Below are 16,474 nucleotides of genomic sequence, written 5' to 3' on the forward strand. Positions count from 1 at the left end.
TCAGCAGTAATACATAGAAGAGAGTTAGGGAAGCCAGGATAATATGTAATAAAGCTTTAGAAGCATTAGCTGTACTAACTTTCCAGGAGAACTTAAGAGAGTCCTTTTCAAAAGTCATAATACCATCCCACCCCCCAAAAAATGATGTTCTTTCAGCTTTTCTCGAACACTCACTTTCACTGTGGACTATAGGTACTTACTAAGCATTATTCCTATGTGAGACTGACCACCTTAGACGTCTAGATGGTGCTTTGCCCCAGCAGCTAGGTTCTGTCGATAAATAACCATGAGAAATGCATCCGCAATTTTGTTCCTAATTGGTAGGTAAATTAATTACTGGTACCAAGGATTCATTCTTAGTATTTTCTATTTTCTATCTTCCTGCTGCACGATGTTTGTAAATGAATGTTTGTTCTAGCCAAAGGTTTTGATTTCTTTACCTCTTGACCTCCAACAAGGTCTTTCAAGGGAGATGCCATTTTCTGTCTTTTCATTTATGTCTTTATTCCAATTCATCAACTTAGTTCACTGAAACCTCAGTGATTTCCTGGCTGGAAAATGTTGTAAATTGGAGCCATGTTGCCATTAGTAGCTCTTGCAATCTTCATTAGTATTTATGTATGTGAACCCAGGTCGTGGCATTAATATTCCCATTACTGAAAACCTGTTAAGAGCTACATTATTGTCTTACCTTAATTGGACTTCTGTCTGAGAGGAAAAAATAAAGAACTGATTTAATTGTCTTCTGCCATTGACCTATGATATTTTTAAGGCACGGGCTCGCCTCATCTCTACCAAATGGGGCTTAGGAGAGCCGGTCACGTTGGCACTAAACTTCTCAAATAAATCCATTAAAAACTGGGGTCAAAACTAATTGGATAATGAGCTGAACTGAGAAGTCATCCTCCCGACTTCAGGCCACGTCAGGCTCCTTCTGAAAAGTTGGGACTTGATTTTGAGGAACTAGATAGGGAAAGGGCTTGAAATTAGATTTTGGAGGTTATAAATCTTTCCGCAAAAGAATTCTGCCGTCCTCCCAGTTCCTTTTCCCTCCTCTCATTTGGGCTCTTTCATGCTATTGCAACAACAAATGGATTTCTAATGATGTTTGCTCCCTTGGTGAGATTCAACTTTAGAAATAGGCAACTCCCTAGAGTCTCCTCACACCAAAGAACCATGCAATTGATCTCCACGATTCTAGTTCACTGGACTTTATTTCCCAGGTGAGCCATTTGACTTAGAGGCAACTCTAAATGTGTCGGGAAGGCAATGAGATCAATGCCCTAGAGCTTCCAGGGGCTCTGTCATTGAAGTGACTCCAGCAGCACCTGAGAAAGAGCCTGGTGTTCCTCCCTGCACCCCACAATACCCAGGCCGGGCGTGTTTGGAACAAGCTCAGAAACAGGACTATTCTCTCCCGTGGAACATTTGACAGACACAGTTCATTGTTTTCTTCTAGCTTCTCCTTTCAGGCTTTGTCACTGGAGTATAGACACAGCAACTCTTCATTCCAAGCTAACACTTCCGCTGACAATGGATCTTTGTTTAGAATTCATAATGCATTTATTTGAAGTACTTTTGTGTATTTTATGTATTCAAATGATTCAGACACTAGACCATGCTTTGCTGCATATTTAACAAAACAAATTTAGTGCCAGGTAAACCAGTATTAAAAAACAAAATTTCGGGGCGCCTGGGTATCTCAGTCGGTTAAGCATCTGCCTTCAGCTCAGGTCATGATCCCAGGGTTCTGGCATCAAGCCCTGCATTGGGCTCCCTGCACAGCAGAGAGCCTGCTTCTCTGTCTCCCTCTGCTGCTCCCTCTGCTTGTTCTCCCTCTCTCTCTGTCAAATAAATTAAATATTTTTTAAAAACAACAAAATTTCACCAAAAACACATATTTGTTCACCACCCTCTTATTAAGCACTTGTTACAATATTTGCAAGATATCATTTCTGTAAGTTACTTTGCAAGCTGTTGTGCCTGACCTTGTTCAATTATTCATGCTTTTTTAACTTCATAGTTTATTTTTATCAAAAAAACCCCACATGCACATAATTTTTACATGAATTCAACTAGCTTATGAGAAAGAACAACTGTCTCTTTCTTCTGTCTTTTTCCAGCCACATCCGTTCTCCATAGTTATTCACTTTGACTCTTTTGATAATGTCCTCCCTTCTATTTTCTCACTCTTTCTGGAAATCTTGTTGATCGAATGTTGAAATTCCACAGACTAGTCTCTAGTTTTCCTGTTTTTTCTGCTTTCCTTCTCAGCATTTTTGTCAAACTTTGAGTTTTCTCAAATACACCTTTCCATCCTAATATTGAATTTGTAGTTCTGCTGTTTCATTTCCAGAAGCTCATGCTTGTTCTCTGATTGTTCCTTTTTAAGAAGACACTGCACCAAACTCATAGATGTGGCATCTTCTCCTGTCTCTCGGAGCACATTCGTGCTTTAAAGCCTTTGCTCTTGCTCCTTGTGCTGCCTCCGTGGACTTGAAGTTTCGTTGTTCTGCTTGTCTCAGTCACTCTCAGGTTAGAAGTTTACTCAAGTGTAAAACTGGTTGTTGATTTCTGTTTTCCTTTTTTTATTATATTTTAAATAGGTAACACATTCACCTGCCTCAAAATGCAAGAAGTCTATGAAAGACTTGAATAAAAATTTCCCTCTCATCTTTGTCATACATCTGCTCTTTTCTGATTTCTGGCCCATTGGTAACCACTTTCTTGAGTATCCTTCCAGAGTTCCTTTATGCACATAATAAAAAAAAGAGATTCTTCTATTTTTTCCATCTGCATAAAAGATATCACATTCAATGTTATAGAATATGTACTGCCTTTTCTTACTTCTAACGGTGTCATTTAAAAATTTGTTATAGCTCCATAACGTGGCACACAGAACGATTCCTCATTTCTTTTCATAGCTATGTAGTATTCAGTGTTCTCATTATTGATCATTTCCAATATTCTTCAATTAAGAAGAATTATAAACAGTTCTGAAATAAATAACATTGTGAAAACATCATTTGACACATATGCAAATATGTCTGTAGGATACATCCCACAGATTGGAGATGCTGGGTCAAAGCTACATGCATTCGTAACTTGGAAAATTTGTCAGGTTGCCCTCCGTTGGAGGTACAGCAATTCCCTACCCACCAGCAGTGTAACGAGGCTTCTCTAGAGCCTCAGCAACAGAACAGGTGCACACATGCGGAACAGATTTAATGTGTGCATTACTTTTCTACTGCCTTTGGAACAAATTATCACAAACTTAATCACTTCAAGCAACATAAACTTATTATCGAACAGTTCTTGGATCTAAAGTGAATTGCACCTTCACATATTTTGTTAAGTGTATCCTGAGTTTTTTATTGTTTGATGTCATTTAAATGGAGTGGCTCTTTCCCTGATTATAAATTGTATATATAAGTTATTTATATTTTCCAATATATCTTAGCACATCTCCTAGTAATTCATTACAGCAACAGGAGCAATTGATTATAACTACATGCTCAGTCCCCAAATGTGATAATCAGGAGAAATAAACACTTGAGACATTTGTCCCCTTGAGTGACAAGATTAATTAATACATCTTATTGTGCCTGGAGGGCATATTCTCACATTTTAATTTTTAAATATTTTTATTTTGAAATGCTAAATCATACAAAGAATACACTTAGTTCAATTTATGAAGTGAAACAATAAAATAATCATTCACGGAAACACTTCATCTGAACAAGAAACAGAAGATAACAAAATGATAACCACCTCTACGCTCTTCCTGGGCCCATCCTTCTATACCCCTCCTTCTCACCTGATACTCATTATCCTGAATCTTGTCTTTATCATTCTTTTGCTTTTTCTTAAAAGTTCATCATTTCTATATGTATCCCCAAATGGTATGTTTAGTTTTGTTCATCTCAGAAGTTTATAAAAGTTGAATCATAAAGTCTTCTCACACAATGTTGTTTCTAACATACATCCATCTTCTTCCCCATAGCTGTTGTTAGTTTTATTTCCCAACAGTATGGTATTGTGAATAATACACGAAATATTTTTTGGAAATTTTTTGGAAATTGAAATTGTTTCTACTTGTGTTTCCCTTAGGCACTGTCCTAATACCATTCATCTACATGTTTCTGGTACACACGTGCAAGAATTTCTCTAGGGTACATGTGTAAGCATGTGATTTCCAGGTAACAGATACACAAGTATTTAACTTTACTACCAAATTGCTGTGTATGGGTTCCTTTTGCTCTATATATTTTGATGTAAAATGTGTCAACTTTTTATGGAGTAAAAGTTAATGTGGTTTTGATGAAATGCATCATATAGTAAATATTTGGGGACCATCCAATCTCTAGAGCAACTATTCATCTCTACTGGTGTGGTGGGTAAGCAGCCATAGAAAATATGCTGACAAATAAGCATGGGTGTGTTCTAATAAAACTTTATTTACAAAATAGGTAAGAGGCAGAATGTAGCCCATGGGCTACAGCTTGCCAATTCTTGCTCTATAGATACTCCAGTCTAGGTATTTCATTTTTTAATAATTTTAATAGCAAATATATTAGCAAAAAAGAAATAGAGACAGATAAAACAGATATGACAAAATATTAACAATTAATTAACTCTAGGTGATCCCAATTCTGTGGTGTCCATTGTACTTTTCTTTTATCATTTCGGTAGGTTTGAAATTTTTCAAAATAAAAGGGTAGGGAGGAAAAAACTGATGAAAGTCTAAATATATTCCACCCATCTGCTTTAAAATAGTCTCATGAAAATAATGATAACATTCTATAAAAGCAGGAGCTAAAGTCCTTATTTATGATTTTTTAAAATGTATTAACAGTCAACATTTTCCAACAAGTGAGAAAAAACATGGGAATTGAACTGTTATTACTACAGTCTCAGGAGTAGGAATCACTATCAGAATTCTTAAGTTAACATCAAACTCAGTTTCTTTATTCTATGCTTAACAAATCATTAAAAATTTTAGAGACTCCTTTCATATATCAAAAATAAGTGGAACCTTGAATATTTTAACACGTTTTACACCAAATGCAAGAACTTCAGATGTGTTATTAATTCTGTTAACCTCAACTAGGCAAACAGTCTCCCCCAATATCCAGTTGATGATATTAGATCATTTCCAGAAAAGATTTGTAAAAGCAATGTTTTCTATCTCTAGTGTTTATACTGTTAGCTCACAGGCCAACAGTCTCATCAGTAACACTTTCCAGCTCAGAACACACAAACCAATCATTTTTATCATCTGCCAAATATATTATTTTTAAAAACTTATTTTTGTGAAAATAATGAAGAATTTAAGAATGTAAAATATATTTTTTTATGAATCTTTTACAGAATAATCTAACATCAAAGGAACACTGGTGGAGAGTGATTGCATAGTTGAGAGTAAACAAATTAATAACACATCTGTGGTTGTTATACTTGATATAAATTGTGTTAAAATACTCAATATTTCGCTGATTTGTAACATGAACGGAGTAACATACAAAAGGAGTCCCTAAAAATTTAGTGCATTTTTACAAGCACGACTAAACAAGGTTAGTTTTATATAACATAAGAATTCTGATACTGAGTCTTACTCCTAAAAATATAGTAATAAGTGTTTCAACTCCTATTTTTACTTGTCCCGACAGATATTAAAACATAGTTGAAAGCTGTATCAATGGCGAATAGATTGTACCCCTGTGGAAAGAGATCAAGAGAAAAAACAAATACTGTAGAGTTAATTATCACACAGTTTCATATGAGCAAGTGCTAAATATAAGTGGACAATGATCATTTTATATTTTTATATTACTTTATTTGTAATTTTCATTTATAATTTGCAGATTAAGGAACGGAGTCAGAAAGGTTAATTTAGCTAACTATTAAAAGACAGAGATGAGAATCACATATAAACCATCCCAAACTGCCCTCATCTACCACATCCCTCTGCCTCACTATGAGCTCAAAGCCACTTCCTAACTAGAATACAGACACAACCGATGTATGTGATGGGGTCGTGGAATGTGGTAGAAAGTTAGGTAAAGGTTAGTTAGTAAAGTTGAAGTGGAAAAAAAATAAAGTCCAAAACCCAGAAAAACAGTTGAATTGCAAGTGAGGTAACAAAATCATTAAGAGAAAAATCATAAATGAGGAATAAATTTGGCATATTGGACCACACTTGCTAACAGACTTTATATGTGGTCTGAAACATTATGGGAAACCACCCAATGCAGGCCTTCAGGGGCACCTATGAGCCCTAAGCAGGAGAGGGCTACTTGGTAAATTGTGAAGTTTTCTTTCACCAAGGACCCGAGTAACTCAGCGAGGGACCCTTCTTCTTCATAAAGTATCTCACCCAGAAGGGTAAGATGTTTCCCTACTGGCTGGAACAATGTGAGCCCCAGAGAAGGTGGAATGGAGTTCAGGGAGAAGGCAACAAAGACAGAAAATCCCTGCCGAGTAAGAATGCAGTGTCCTGCAGCAGGTTTGTAGCTGGGCACATTAGCTAAGCTACATTTCTTGGCCCCTCTTGACATTGGGTGCTGCTCTGGAACTGATTTCTACTGAACGCGATGTGAATGGAAACATGTGCCACTTCTAGGTTTACCCTTTTAAGCGGGGACACCTGCTTCACATTCTCTCCTTCCACTGGATGGATACTGATGAGGAGGAGACCCCGCAAATCGGCACAGCCTCAAGATGAAAGGAACCCGGGTTCCCAAATCACCATGTGGAGGAGAGACACCCACCAGCCCAGACCTTAGATGGCCTCATGAGGGAGAAGTAAACTTCCACTGTGTTGAGCCATTGAACAATTTGGGGTCTACTTACCGACACAGGCAAGCCTATCCTAACTAGCAGAGTCTGTCTGTGCATCAGGAGCTATCAGCAACATTCTTCTACATCCAACGAAGGCATAAAAACAGACACTGAAATAGTAGGCACACAAAAGAAAGCTGGTAGCATCAAAATGGGTGATCAGAGTGGCAGCAGTCACTGGCAAGAGAAACATGATGGACAAACAGCTGGAAGACAGGAAACATAGATGCTCGGAGAGCTGGTCCTCCTGAAGCCTCGCAGCAAGCTGTGAGACAGAGAGGGGCTTTCTAACACTGTACAGTCAAGAACAAACTTCAGTGCACTGTCATCTGGCTTCCACGTACTGTTGGTGCCTCTAAGATATCTAGGTCACATGTGTTTATGCAAATAGGAGCATTCTACATAGAGCACAGGTAGGTTTCCATTTTTTCCCTTTTGAATCATCTGAACTGTTTAAAAGCATACCATATGCAGCCACTGTAGAAAACATTATGGAGGTTCCTTAAAAAATTACAAATAGAAATACTATATGATCCAGTTATTCCACTACTTGGGTATTTACCCAGAGAAAACAAAAACACTAATTTGAAAAGATGTATGAACCCCTATGTTTACGGCAGCATTGTTTATTCACAGTAGCGAAGATATGAAAGCCACCCAAGTTGCATTGATAGATGAATGGATAAGAAAGATGTGGGGTATTGGGGTTCATTGGTTTTACCATGTATATCCCAATGGAATATTTCTCAGCCACAAAAAAATAAATAAATAAATAAATAAATAAATAAATGAGATTTTGCCATTTGTGACAACATTGATGAACTCAAAGGTATTATGCTACATGAAATAAGTCAGAAAAAGACAAATACTATATGATTTCACTTGTATATAGAATCTAAAACACAAAAAAATTTTAAAAAAAGCAAAAACCAGACTCTTAAATACAGAGAACAAAATGGTGTTTGCAGAGGGGAGGTGAGAGAAGGGATGGGGATTAAAGGTACAGAATGGGATTAAGAAGTATAAACTTCCATTATAAAGTGACTCATTCATGGAGGTATAAAGTACAGCATAGGAAATATAGTCAATAATACCATAATAACATTGTATGGTGACAGATGATGACTATACTTATCGTGGTGAGCACCGAGTACCGTAAAGAATTGCTGAACCATTATGTTGTACACCTGAAACTAATATAATGTACATCAATTATACTTCAGTTTTAAAAAGTGGTTTAAAAAAGCAGTATACTGTACAATTGCAATGAAAACCTTTTTCTTCATTTTGAAAGAGAAAAATTCTTCCTATTAATTTTATATTTTCATGAAAACATTGAACATTTTGGTGTCTATACACCATAAATGTGTTCATAAGGATGAAACACAAAGTTCTGCCCGGTTCCCATTGTGACATCTCTGAGGGAATGAGTATTTGCACACCACAGAGACTGGGACCACGTTTGCCAGTTCCCTGTTACATAAGCAGGTCCTCCGAAGGCAGGCGCTGCACTGTGTCATGATTTCCCCGAGCACTTGGCTCACAGGAGGTGCTTGGAAATGCTAAGTGAATGAATTCATAAATACACGAGTACTCCAGTAGCTTTTAATGTGTAAAAGCAATGGTAGTCAATTATTTCAGCCTTGGAATCCCTGTTTGCTATTTTTTTCAGTTTTGCTAGGACTAGGACATAAAGTAATTGATCTCACCTCAGATACCTAAACACTGTTCTTTTTTTTTTCCTTTCACTTTACATGTCACAGCTCCATTCAACCCAAATAAAGGTGCGGATAGCATTGTCAAGTTTGACACTTTCGGAGATGGAATGGGACGATACAACGTGTTCAATTTCCAGTACGTGGGTGGCAAGTACTCCTACTTGAAGGTCGGTCACTGGGCAGAAACCTTATCACTGGACGTTGACTCTATCCACTGGTCCCGGAACTCAGTCCCCACTTCCCAGTGCAGTGACCCCTGTGCCCCCAATGAGATGAAGAACATGCAACCAGGGGATGTCTGCTGCTGGATCTGTATCCCCTGTGAGCCCTACGAATACCTGGCTGATGAGTTTACCTGCATGGACTGCGGCCTTGGGCAGTGGCCCACGGCAGACCTGTCTGGCTGCTTTAACCTCCCTGAGGACTATATCAAGTGGGAAGATGCCTGGGCCATTGGGCCAGTGACCATCGCCTGCCTGGGTTTCCTGTGTACCTGCATAGTTGTGACTGTTTTTATCAAGCACAACAACACGCCCTTGGTCAAAGCGTCAGGCCGGGAGCTCTGCTACATCCTGTTGTTTGGGGTCGGTCTGTCCTACTGCATGACGTTCTTCTTCATCGCGAGGCCATCACCAGTCATCTGTGCTCTGCGCCGACTAGGGCTGGGGACCTCCTTCGCGGTCTGTTATTCGGCCCTGCTGACCAAGACAAACTGTATCGCCCGCATCTTTGATGGGGTAAAGAATGGCGCTCAGAGGCCCAAATTCATCAGCCCGAGTTCTCAGGTTTTCATCTGCCTGGGTCTGATACTGGTGCAAATCGTGGTGGTGTCCGTGTGGCTGATCCTGGAGGCTCCGGGCACCCGGCGGTACACCCTCCCGGAGAAGCGGGAAACAGTCATCTTAAAATGCAATGTCAGAGATTCCAGCATGTTGATCTCACTTACCTACGATGTGGTCCTGGTGATCTTATGCACTGTGTACGCCTTCAAAACTCGGAAGTGCCCAGAAAATTTCAACGAAGCCAAGTTCATTGGTTTTACCATGTACACCACATGCATCATCTGGCTGGCCTTCCTCCCTATATTTTACGTGACGTCAAGTGATTACAGAGTAAGTCTTTGAATGGTTTCTTCTTTTCCTTCTTTCCTTATCCTGCCAACATCTTGTTATGTAGGATTTAAAATAGACTTCTTTCATCATAGTTATTAGGTTGGTAACTGTAAATGCCATGATGAACCATCATATTATATATGAAAATTAATCCAATACGTTTTAAAAGCACGTAATTAGTGAGTACTATGTGCAAAGCATCGTGCTAGGCACAGAAAGGAAAATAAACGTAAAAGACATGGTCATTCAAGCAATTTATAATCTAGTAGGAGAAAAATGTAACACACGCACCCACCTAAAACTTTTAATTACATTTAGAAAGTGATTCACCGGAGGGTAAGGATTAAACCAGTAAGAACCTAGTAAGAATACTTCAAATAAGACACAAAAGGACCTGGCTGCCACAGATTAATCTGTAAATTAAAAGATACTTGCAACATTAAGCCAATATCAGATCTAAACACTTTCACCCAAGCTTCAAATAAGCATCATTACTTCTCTAAAACAGATTAAAACATAATGTTAATTTGTTATACTTGTTCTACAATTTTAGTTCCTGTAGATATATGCTGTATATATTTATTATATTTACATACATACATATGTAAAATCCTTGAATTAGTTAAAAATATTACTGTTTATATCCAAGTAACCTAATTAAGTCATTATTCATAAAGTCTTTAGAAATGCATAGTTCACATTTCTGGGCATAAATATAATTACCATCTCTTCTGAAAGAAACAGTTCATCATTCTATCATAATTTCTCAAATTGTTCAAATTTGAGACATCAGTTACTTTTGCACTTATATTTCTGATTTTAGTATCTTCCAAGGAGTGAGGATAAGAATTTTTTTCTCTTGAGGCAACTGGTTTTATTCTCCATATTTCTTAAGTTGTCATAAAGTTTTCCAGAGGCATAAGGTTTCCTTGTTACACCATAATTTCACAAAGTAAAGTGCTTTTGTAGGCTGTAACGGTCCCCACATCTTCTGTTTACCAGCAATTCCTATATTACCAAAATCTTAAATATTGCAGCTCAAAAAGAAGAGAAAGCTATTTAAAATATGGCCTCAAGAGACTAGCAAAGCTCAGTGTTTCTTGTCTTGTAAATGATTTGCAACCATGTGATTCAAACTACAAACTAAAGGAAGAGCAAGGAAAATAGAGAACTTAAGTTCAGGGTTGGGGTAATGATCTGGCACGCTATGACCACCTGTAAAACATTTTGAAAATGTGTCAGTAGAGAAAACATCAGAACTGAATCTGCAAAATCAGAGTTCATGTCATATGAGCCACAAGGGAGTTAGAACCATGACAGTGTGGGGATTAGGATGGGCAACTAGAGCTAATGTATTTTAATGCTGCCATCTCCCTCCTTTGTCTACACGTACACGTCCATTCCTACAGATCTGGAAGGACTTCAGTTCTTAGGAAGCTAGCTTCAGCAGACATGATTTAGGGTATGGGGACTGAACCAATTACAATATTAATTATTTAACCCTGGATATATATGATTTGAAACTATTCTTTCTCCAAAAAGATACCAAGAAAATAGAGCAGTAAATACTACTGAGAATAAACAAATAGCATTATGAAGGTTTAATTTTATTGAATGAAATAGCATTTACTTCTAAAAGACAAAAAATGACTTTTTTTCCCTTTCACATGAGAGCAATATAGGAGATCCACCGACTCAATGGAATTAGGGGACGATACCAGCAGTTTCACCACATGGCCTAAGGCAAACGGGGCAGAGGTTGCAGAGCATTTTCAGGTCCAAGCTAATTAAGGCATCCAAGCACAATGAAATCATCTAAGGCCTCACTCCTTGCAAATAATGCCAATCCTAACTTTGCGAAAGAAATGAGAAGGTAGAATGGAGTCTCCAACACATTGGTTTTCAAATTCGACTGCGCAATCAACTGGGTAGCTTTGGGAAAAAAAATATTGGTACCTGGAGCACAGCCCCAAAGATTCTCTTTTAATTGGCCTGGGCAGTGGCCTGGACATCTGGATTTTCAAAGCTCCCCAAGTGACTAATTTGCAGCCAAGACTGAAAACCACTGCTCTAATGAATCACATGCTCTTATTGTCTCACAGATGTCTTCAGTTAGGCATGCGTTGTTCTGAAATTCTTTGAAATATTTGTCAAAATCAGAAAATTGAGGAATTTTATAGAAATATCCAGATTCTTGGTTTCTCTTAACAAAGTAAAACATGTGGACTCAAATTCCTACATGCAGCATTGAGCCAGACCTTAGAGTTTATGCCTCTAGACAGAGCACACAACTACCAATCCCTGAATGCTTACAATTGGCTCCCTTCACTTATGCATATGCATGAACCTATAAGGATTTGAACTTGAGACCACTGTTCTAGAAGTTCCAGAACAAGAATGAGATTTAAAATTTCCTAGCGGGAGACCAGGTGGTTCAGATAGAATGAGCAGTATTAGCAAAGTACCCAACCATTTCCAGGCAGCTAGTAGGAGTTTGGCCATCAAACAGTCAACAAGGTATATGATTCAGTACTTTGACACCCATTGTGAATTATAAATAAATATAAAGCTCTATTCTAGTCTTCAAAAAGCTCATATCCCAGATGGGAAAAAATTAACAAGCATGAAAGAATTCAAGATTAACACAGAAGAGTTTATAATTAAATTGGTGATACAAGCTCTTTAATGCCTACTGGTTTGAAAAAAAGAGTTGGATCAGTAAGAATGGTCTTTCCAGGAATACTCCTTCAAGTGGGAGGAGTTCGCACTGTACCTTGGTAGGAAAGTGCAGTTACAGAGCTTAGAGAATACAGGGCATATAGGGAATATTCTTGAGGCAAGACAGGAATGAACCAAGCAGAACACAGAATACTGGTTTTACTCAAGTAGAAAATGGGTTGTGGGGAGGAGTCTAGTGAGAAACTAAAGGGAATTGGCCACTTGGTCAGAATTTAATAGTCAGAGGAATTCATTTAAATAATGAATTTAAATAATCATTTAAATAATGAGTAAGAGTTCTGAGGTCCTGCTATTTTTAAATTTTTATTTTCTTTTGGTTGGTTTTTGGCTCAGGCAAAAAGTGACATGATGAAAAGAGGGAAAGATAGGAATTAACTCTTACTGATCCGCTCTCAACCTTATGCTAGATACTTTGCATATGTGAGTTCACTTATCCTCATTAGCACCTGAAAGGCAGTTAGTATCCCTGTGAGTAAACAAACTTGGAGGATAATTAACTTCCCAGGTGGCACAGTTAAGAAATAATAGGACAAGTTTTTCCTACGCAAATCCGTGCCTTTCCTATGACACCACAAACTTATCTATCCTTAATATGGCAGATGGGCTTGAAAGAATGGAGCCTAGAACAAGCAAAACTAATTGAAGCTATTACAAGCATCCAAGACCCAGCAAGCAAGAACCTGAGTAAGAATCCAAAAATTCAGAGATCTTTGAGAAATATCCAGGCCATCTACTTCTGTATCACAAGATAGTGAAAGAATCAAACACTGAGTCATCAGGGATCCAATCACAGTTTAAATGGTACAAATAAAAACCAGGTCATGTTTGGATGGAAAGTTATCCATAAAGGATTTAACAGTAATTACTGAGCGTTTGTTCATTCATGTCTTCCAAAAATATGTGACCACTTATTATGGGCCTTGCAGATATAGCTATCAACACAGACACACCTTTTATAACTTTTATGACTTACAGGCTAGTGGGAGTGAGGGGAGGATAGGGAGGGAGAGGAAATAATGAATGGATGAAAATGCAGGGCAATTCATGCGGTGGTGTAAGGGCTGTGGTGGAAGGAAAGGGGGGTGATAGCCCTGCAGTTCTCTCCAAGCTCTAGTGTACAGAGGGCTTGTCTGGGTCCTGGCTAGAATAAAGATTCTGATCCAGTAAGAAAAGAGGTGGCCGCAGCTTCTGGGTTCCTGGCAAGCTCACAGGTAGCAGAGATGCTTCTAGACTCTGAGCATCTGGATGATGGATTTTATAGGGTGTGGCACAGGTGAGGCACTTTGCCCACAATAGGCAGAGCCTTTGGAGGTGACTGGAATTTTGACAAGGTTCAAATACTTACAAAGACATTCCAATGTACCCATGTTGACTATTTTGAAGATTAAAAAAAATATATATCTCAAATTTCTTCAAAACACGTCTGTCACCCCTGCTAGTGTCTATTTCCTAATACTCTACTGAAGGATGGGAAGGAGCTAGCCATGGGAATTCTATGTGCTAGTCAAAAGAAACAGCAAGTATGAACATCCCTAGGCAAAAAAAAAAAAAAAAAAAGTCTTAGAAAAGAAAGGTATATATGGCTAGAGTTTAATGAGTAGATGGAAGAGTGATTTTATATGGGAGGTGGGCAGGGAAGCTAAATCATGTAGGACTTTACAGGCCATAGCAGAAAGTTTAGATTTCGGTCTATATGGAAAAAGAAACCATTGAAATGTTTTAAGCAGAGTTTAATTATCTCACATTTTATGATCTCACATTATCTAGGCAAAAAAAAAAAAAATCAAGTTGCTGAAGACACAGGCTTAAAGGTAAAGGCAGGAGTGGGGAGACTGGTTAGGTGGCTGTGATAGGTGTTCCAATCACATGGTAGAGTATTAGCAATGGAAATGGAACCTGTCAAGAACTGTCAAGGATTTTTATCCACCTTGCAGTCTAACAGGTTAGACTGCCACGGTTTCCAGGGTGCTGGCGGAAGACACGAGACTCCTGATTCAGAGACAAAGGACTCTATTACTCACAGCCACCGCTGTAGCCAGAGTGCAGCATTTATATGGGTGCCTCAGGCCCCAGTTTTCACTAGGCAATGCGAAGTGGGCTCGCTGACCGTTGTATAAGCAGCCCTCAATACAGGATCAGTGTCTGCCTTAAGACTGATTATGTCCTATCACAGCACTGTTACTGACTCTATCCTTATTTAAAATGTTGGTAGTGTGTTCATCATAGGTATTTTTTAATTATTTATTTATTTGAGAGAGAGAGAATGCGTGTGTGGGGGGGAGGGACAGAGGGAGAGGGACAGAATCTTAAGCAGACTCCCTGCTGAGCATGGAGCCTGATGCAGGGCTCAATCTCAGGACCCTGAGATCATGACCTGAGCCAAATCCAACAGTCAGATGCTTAACCGACTGAGCTACCCAGGCAGCCCCATCATAGTTTTTAGCATTTTTATTCTTAAAAAACACTGCAAGAAAACATTATTTCTCTTAATTACGGAGTTTTTGATGCCCCCTTAAATCTGCATCTCAAGCAAGTGCCTCACTTGCCTCCTCCTGGGTCGAGCCCTGCCTTCCCCCTAGCGGGTCTGGGGAGAATGATGAGTTGGTTGTCTATAACCAAGAGAGCATAAAAATTTGAGGATTTCCCTCCCAGAAGTTTCACAGGATCTGGTGTGTATGGGACTTCAGTCACCTTGGGGATGGGGAGATTTTGGTCCTATCCATAAGTATCACTCTCCTTAAAGCAGCTAAAACCAGGGTGAAGGGTAAAGGAGGAATCAGGCAGCACAGAGGAAGAGAATAACTCCGTGCTAGTTAGTAAGGCACACTAGCTTTCAGTTTTAAGCATGCAGCAGCTACTCTTGGCTCAACCGAACAAAGGCCCAGTGTTTCTGGACCCCTCAAACCCTAAATGGCATGGCAAGATCATCATTACTGTCACTTCATTTCAACTTTGGGAACTCCCTGACTCAGAATCCAGAAGCAGATAGCTTTCTGCCTGGGGCAAGTGGTTTGTACACTTAGGCTAACACAGTCTTGACCAGCACAGCAGTGACTTTTTAAAAAAAAATCCATCTTAATCCAGGGCATGTGCTGTCTCATCGTGATAACATCTCTTAGAGTCTTGCCCGGTTTTAACGTAAGGGCCAGGGAAGCTTTCCGGTGCTGCTGCCAATCACAAGAATTTATCTAGATTTCTTTGTGTCACTTTCACTCATTCTTGAGTGCGGCCCCTTTGTCAGCATTTTAAACCCAATCCAAGTCAATAAGAACCCAAATACTAATCAGCGCCTCATCTATGATTTTCCAGGGAATTTTTCTGTCTCAGGGAAATCCTGCAGACACAGCCAAAGCTCCTTTTTTGCTGCCAGGTTTTGCTACAAAAACCTGAGAGGCCTTTGTTATCTTGGAATGGATCTAAATTTGGCATGAGAGACTATAGCGAGGGATGAGCCCTAGCAGGGCCCAGCTGTTGCCATTCTTCTTTAGCAAGGGTTTATGTACCCAGCCCCCTCAGCTTCCAGGAGAATCAGCCAAAGTCCAGATGATTCACCTGGTGTCGGCCTTCTCTGAAGGTCCCTCCTTTCATGCTCAATATTGGTGCATGTCTCTGCAACTTTCATGTGATAGGGAGTCGAACTTTCTGCCCACCCAGGACCTGGATCAGGTTAGGGAGGGAATCCACCCCACCCCCTAGAGGAGAGTTAGCAACAATTACAGCACTGGTCCAGCAGCTCTGGACCTACTTCCCGTTACTCAGCCCTTAGCCTCTCCTCAGATCCACCTCATCATTGATAGGGAATAATGTGGAGCACTGTTACTGCCTGGTTGGCCATAGAATTTGGTCAACATGTTTGCTACTGATTCGCACGGACTTCTCTCACATTTTGTTATTCAGCCCCTTAGGCCCTCAGACTTCCTCTTTGAGAAAGCCATTCCAATCTCATTGCCAAAACTGTCAAAGACTGTATCATCTGAGATCTGACTCTACTTATAAGGTAACACATTAGCTTACCAGGGTTTTGTTGATGCTGACGAAAAAGACTTTATGACTCAAAGCAATAGC

The 16,474-nt window shown here is 39.2% G+C and overlaps 1 protein-coding gene across 1 annotated transcript in view; it reads left to right on the plus strand.

Annotated features, from left to right (window-relative positions):
• The window catches only part of GRM3 (glutamate metabotropic receptor 3), a 207,602-nt gene that overhangs the window by 174,279 nt on the left and 16,849 nt on the right, over positions 1 to 16,474 (plus strand). Inside the window, exon 4 of the mRNA XM_034667203.1 lies at positions 8,604 to 9,670. Within this exon, the coding sequence (XP_034523094.1) occupies positions 8,604 to 9,670 (1,067 nt within the window). The remainder of the gene's footprint in view (positions 1 to 8,603; positions 9,671 to 16,474) is intronic.

The sequence above is a fragment of the Ailuropoda melanoleuca genome, chromosome 1 (genome assembly GCF_002007445.2).
Source record: "Ailuropoda melanoleuca isolate Jingjing chromosome 1, ASM200744v2, whole genome shotgun sequence".
Taxonomy (NCBI): Eukaryota; Metazoa; Chordata; class Mammalia; order Carnivora; family Ursidae; genus Ailuropoda; species Ailuropoda melanoleuca.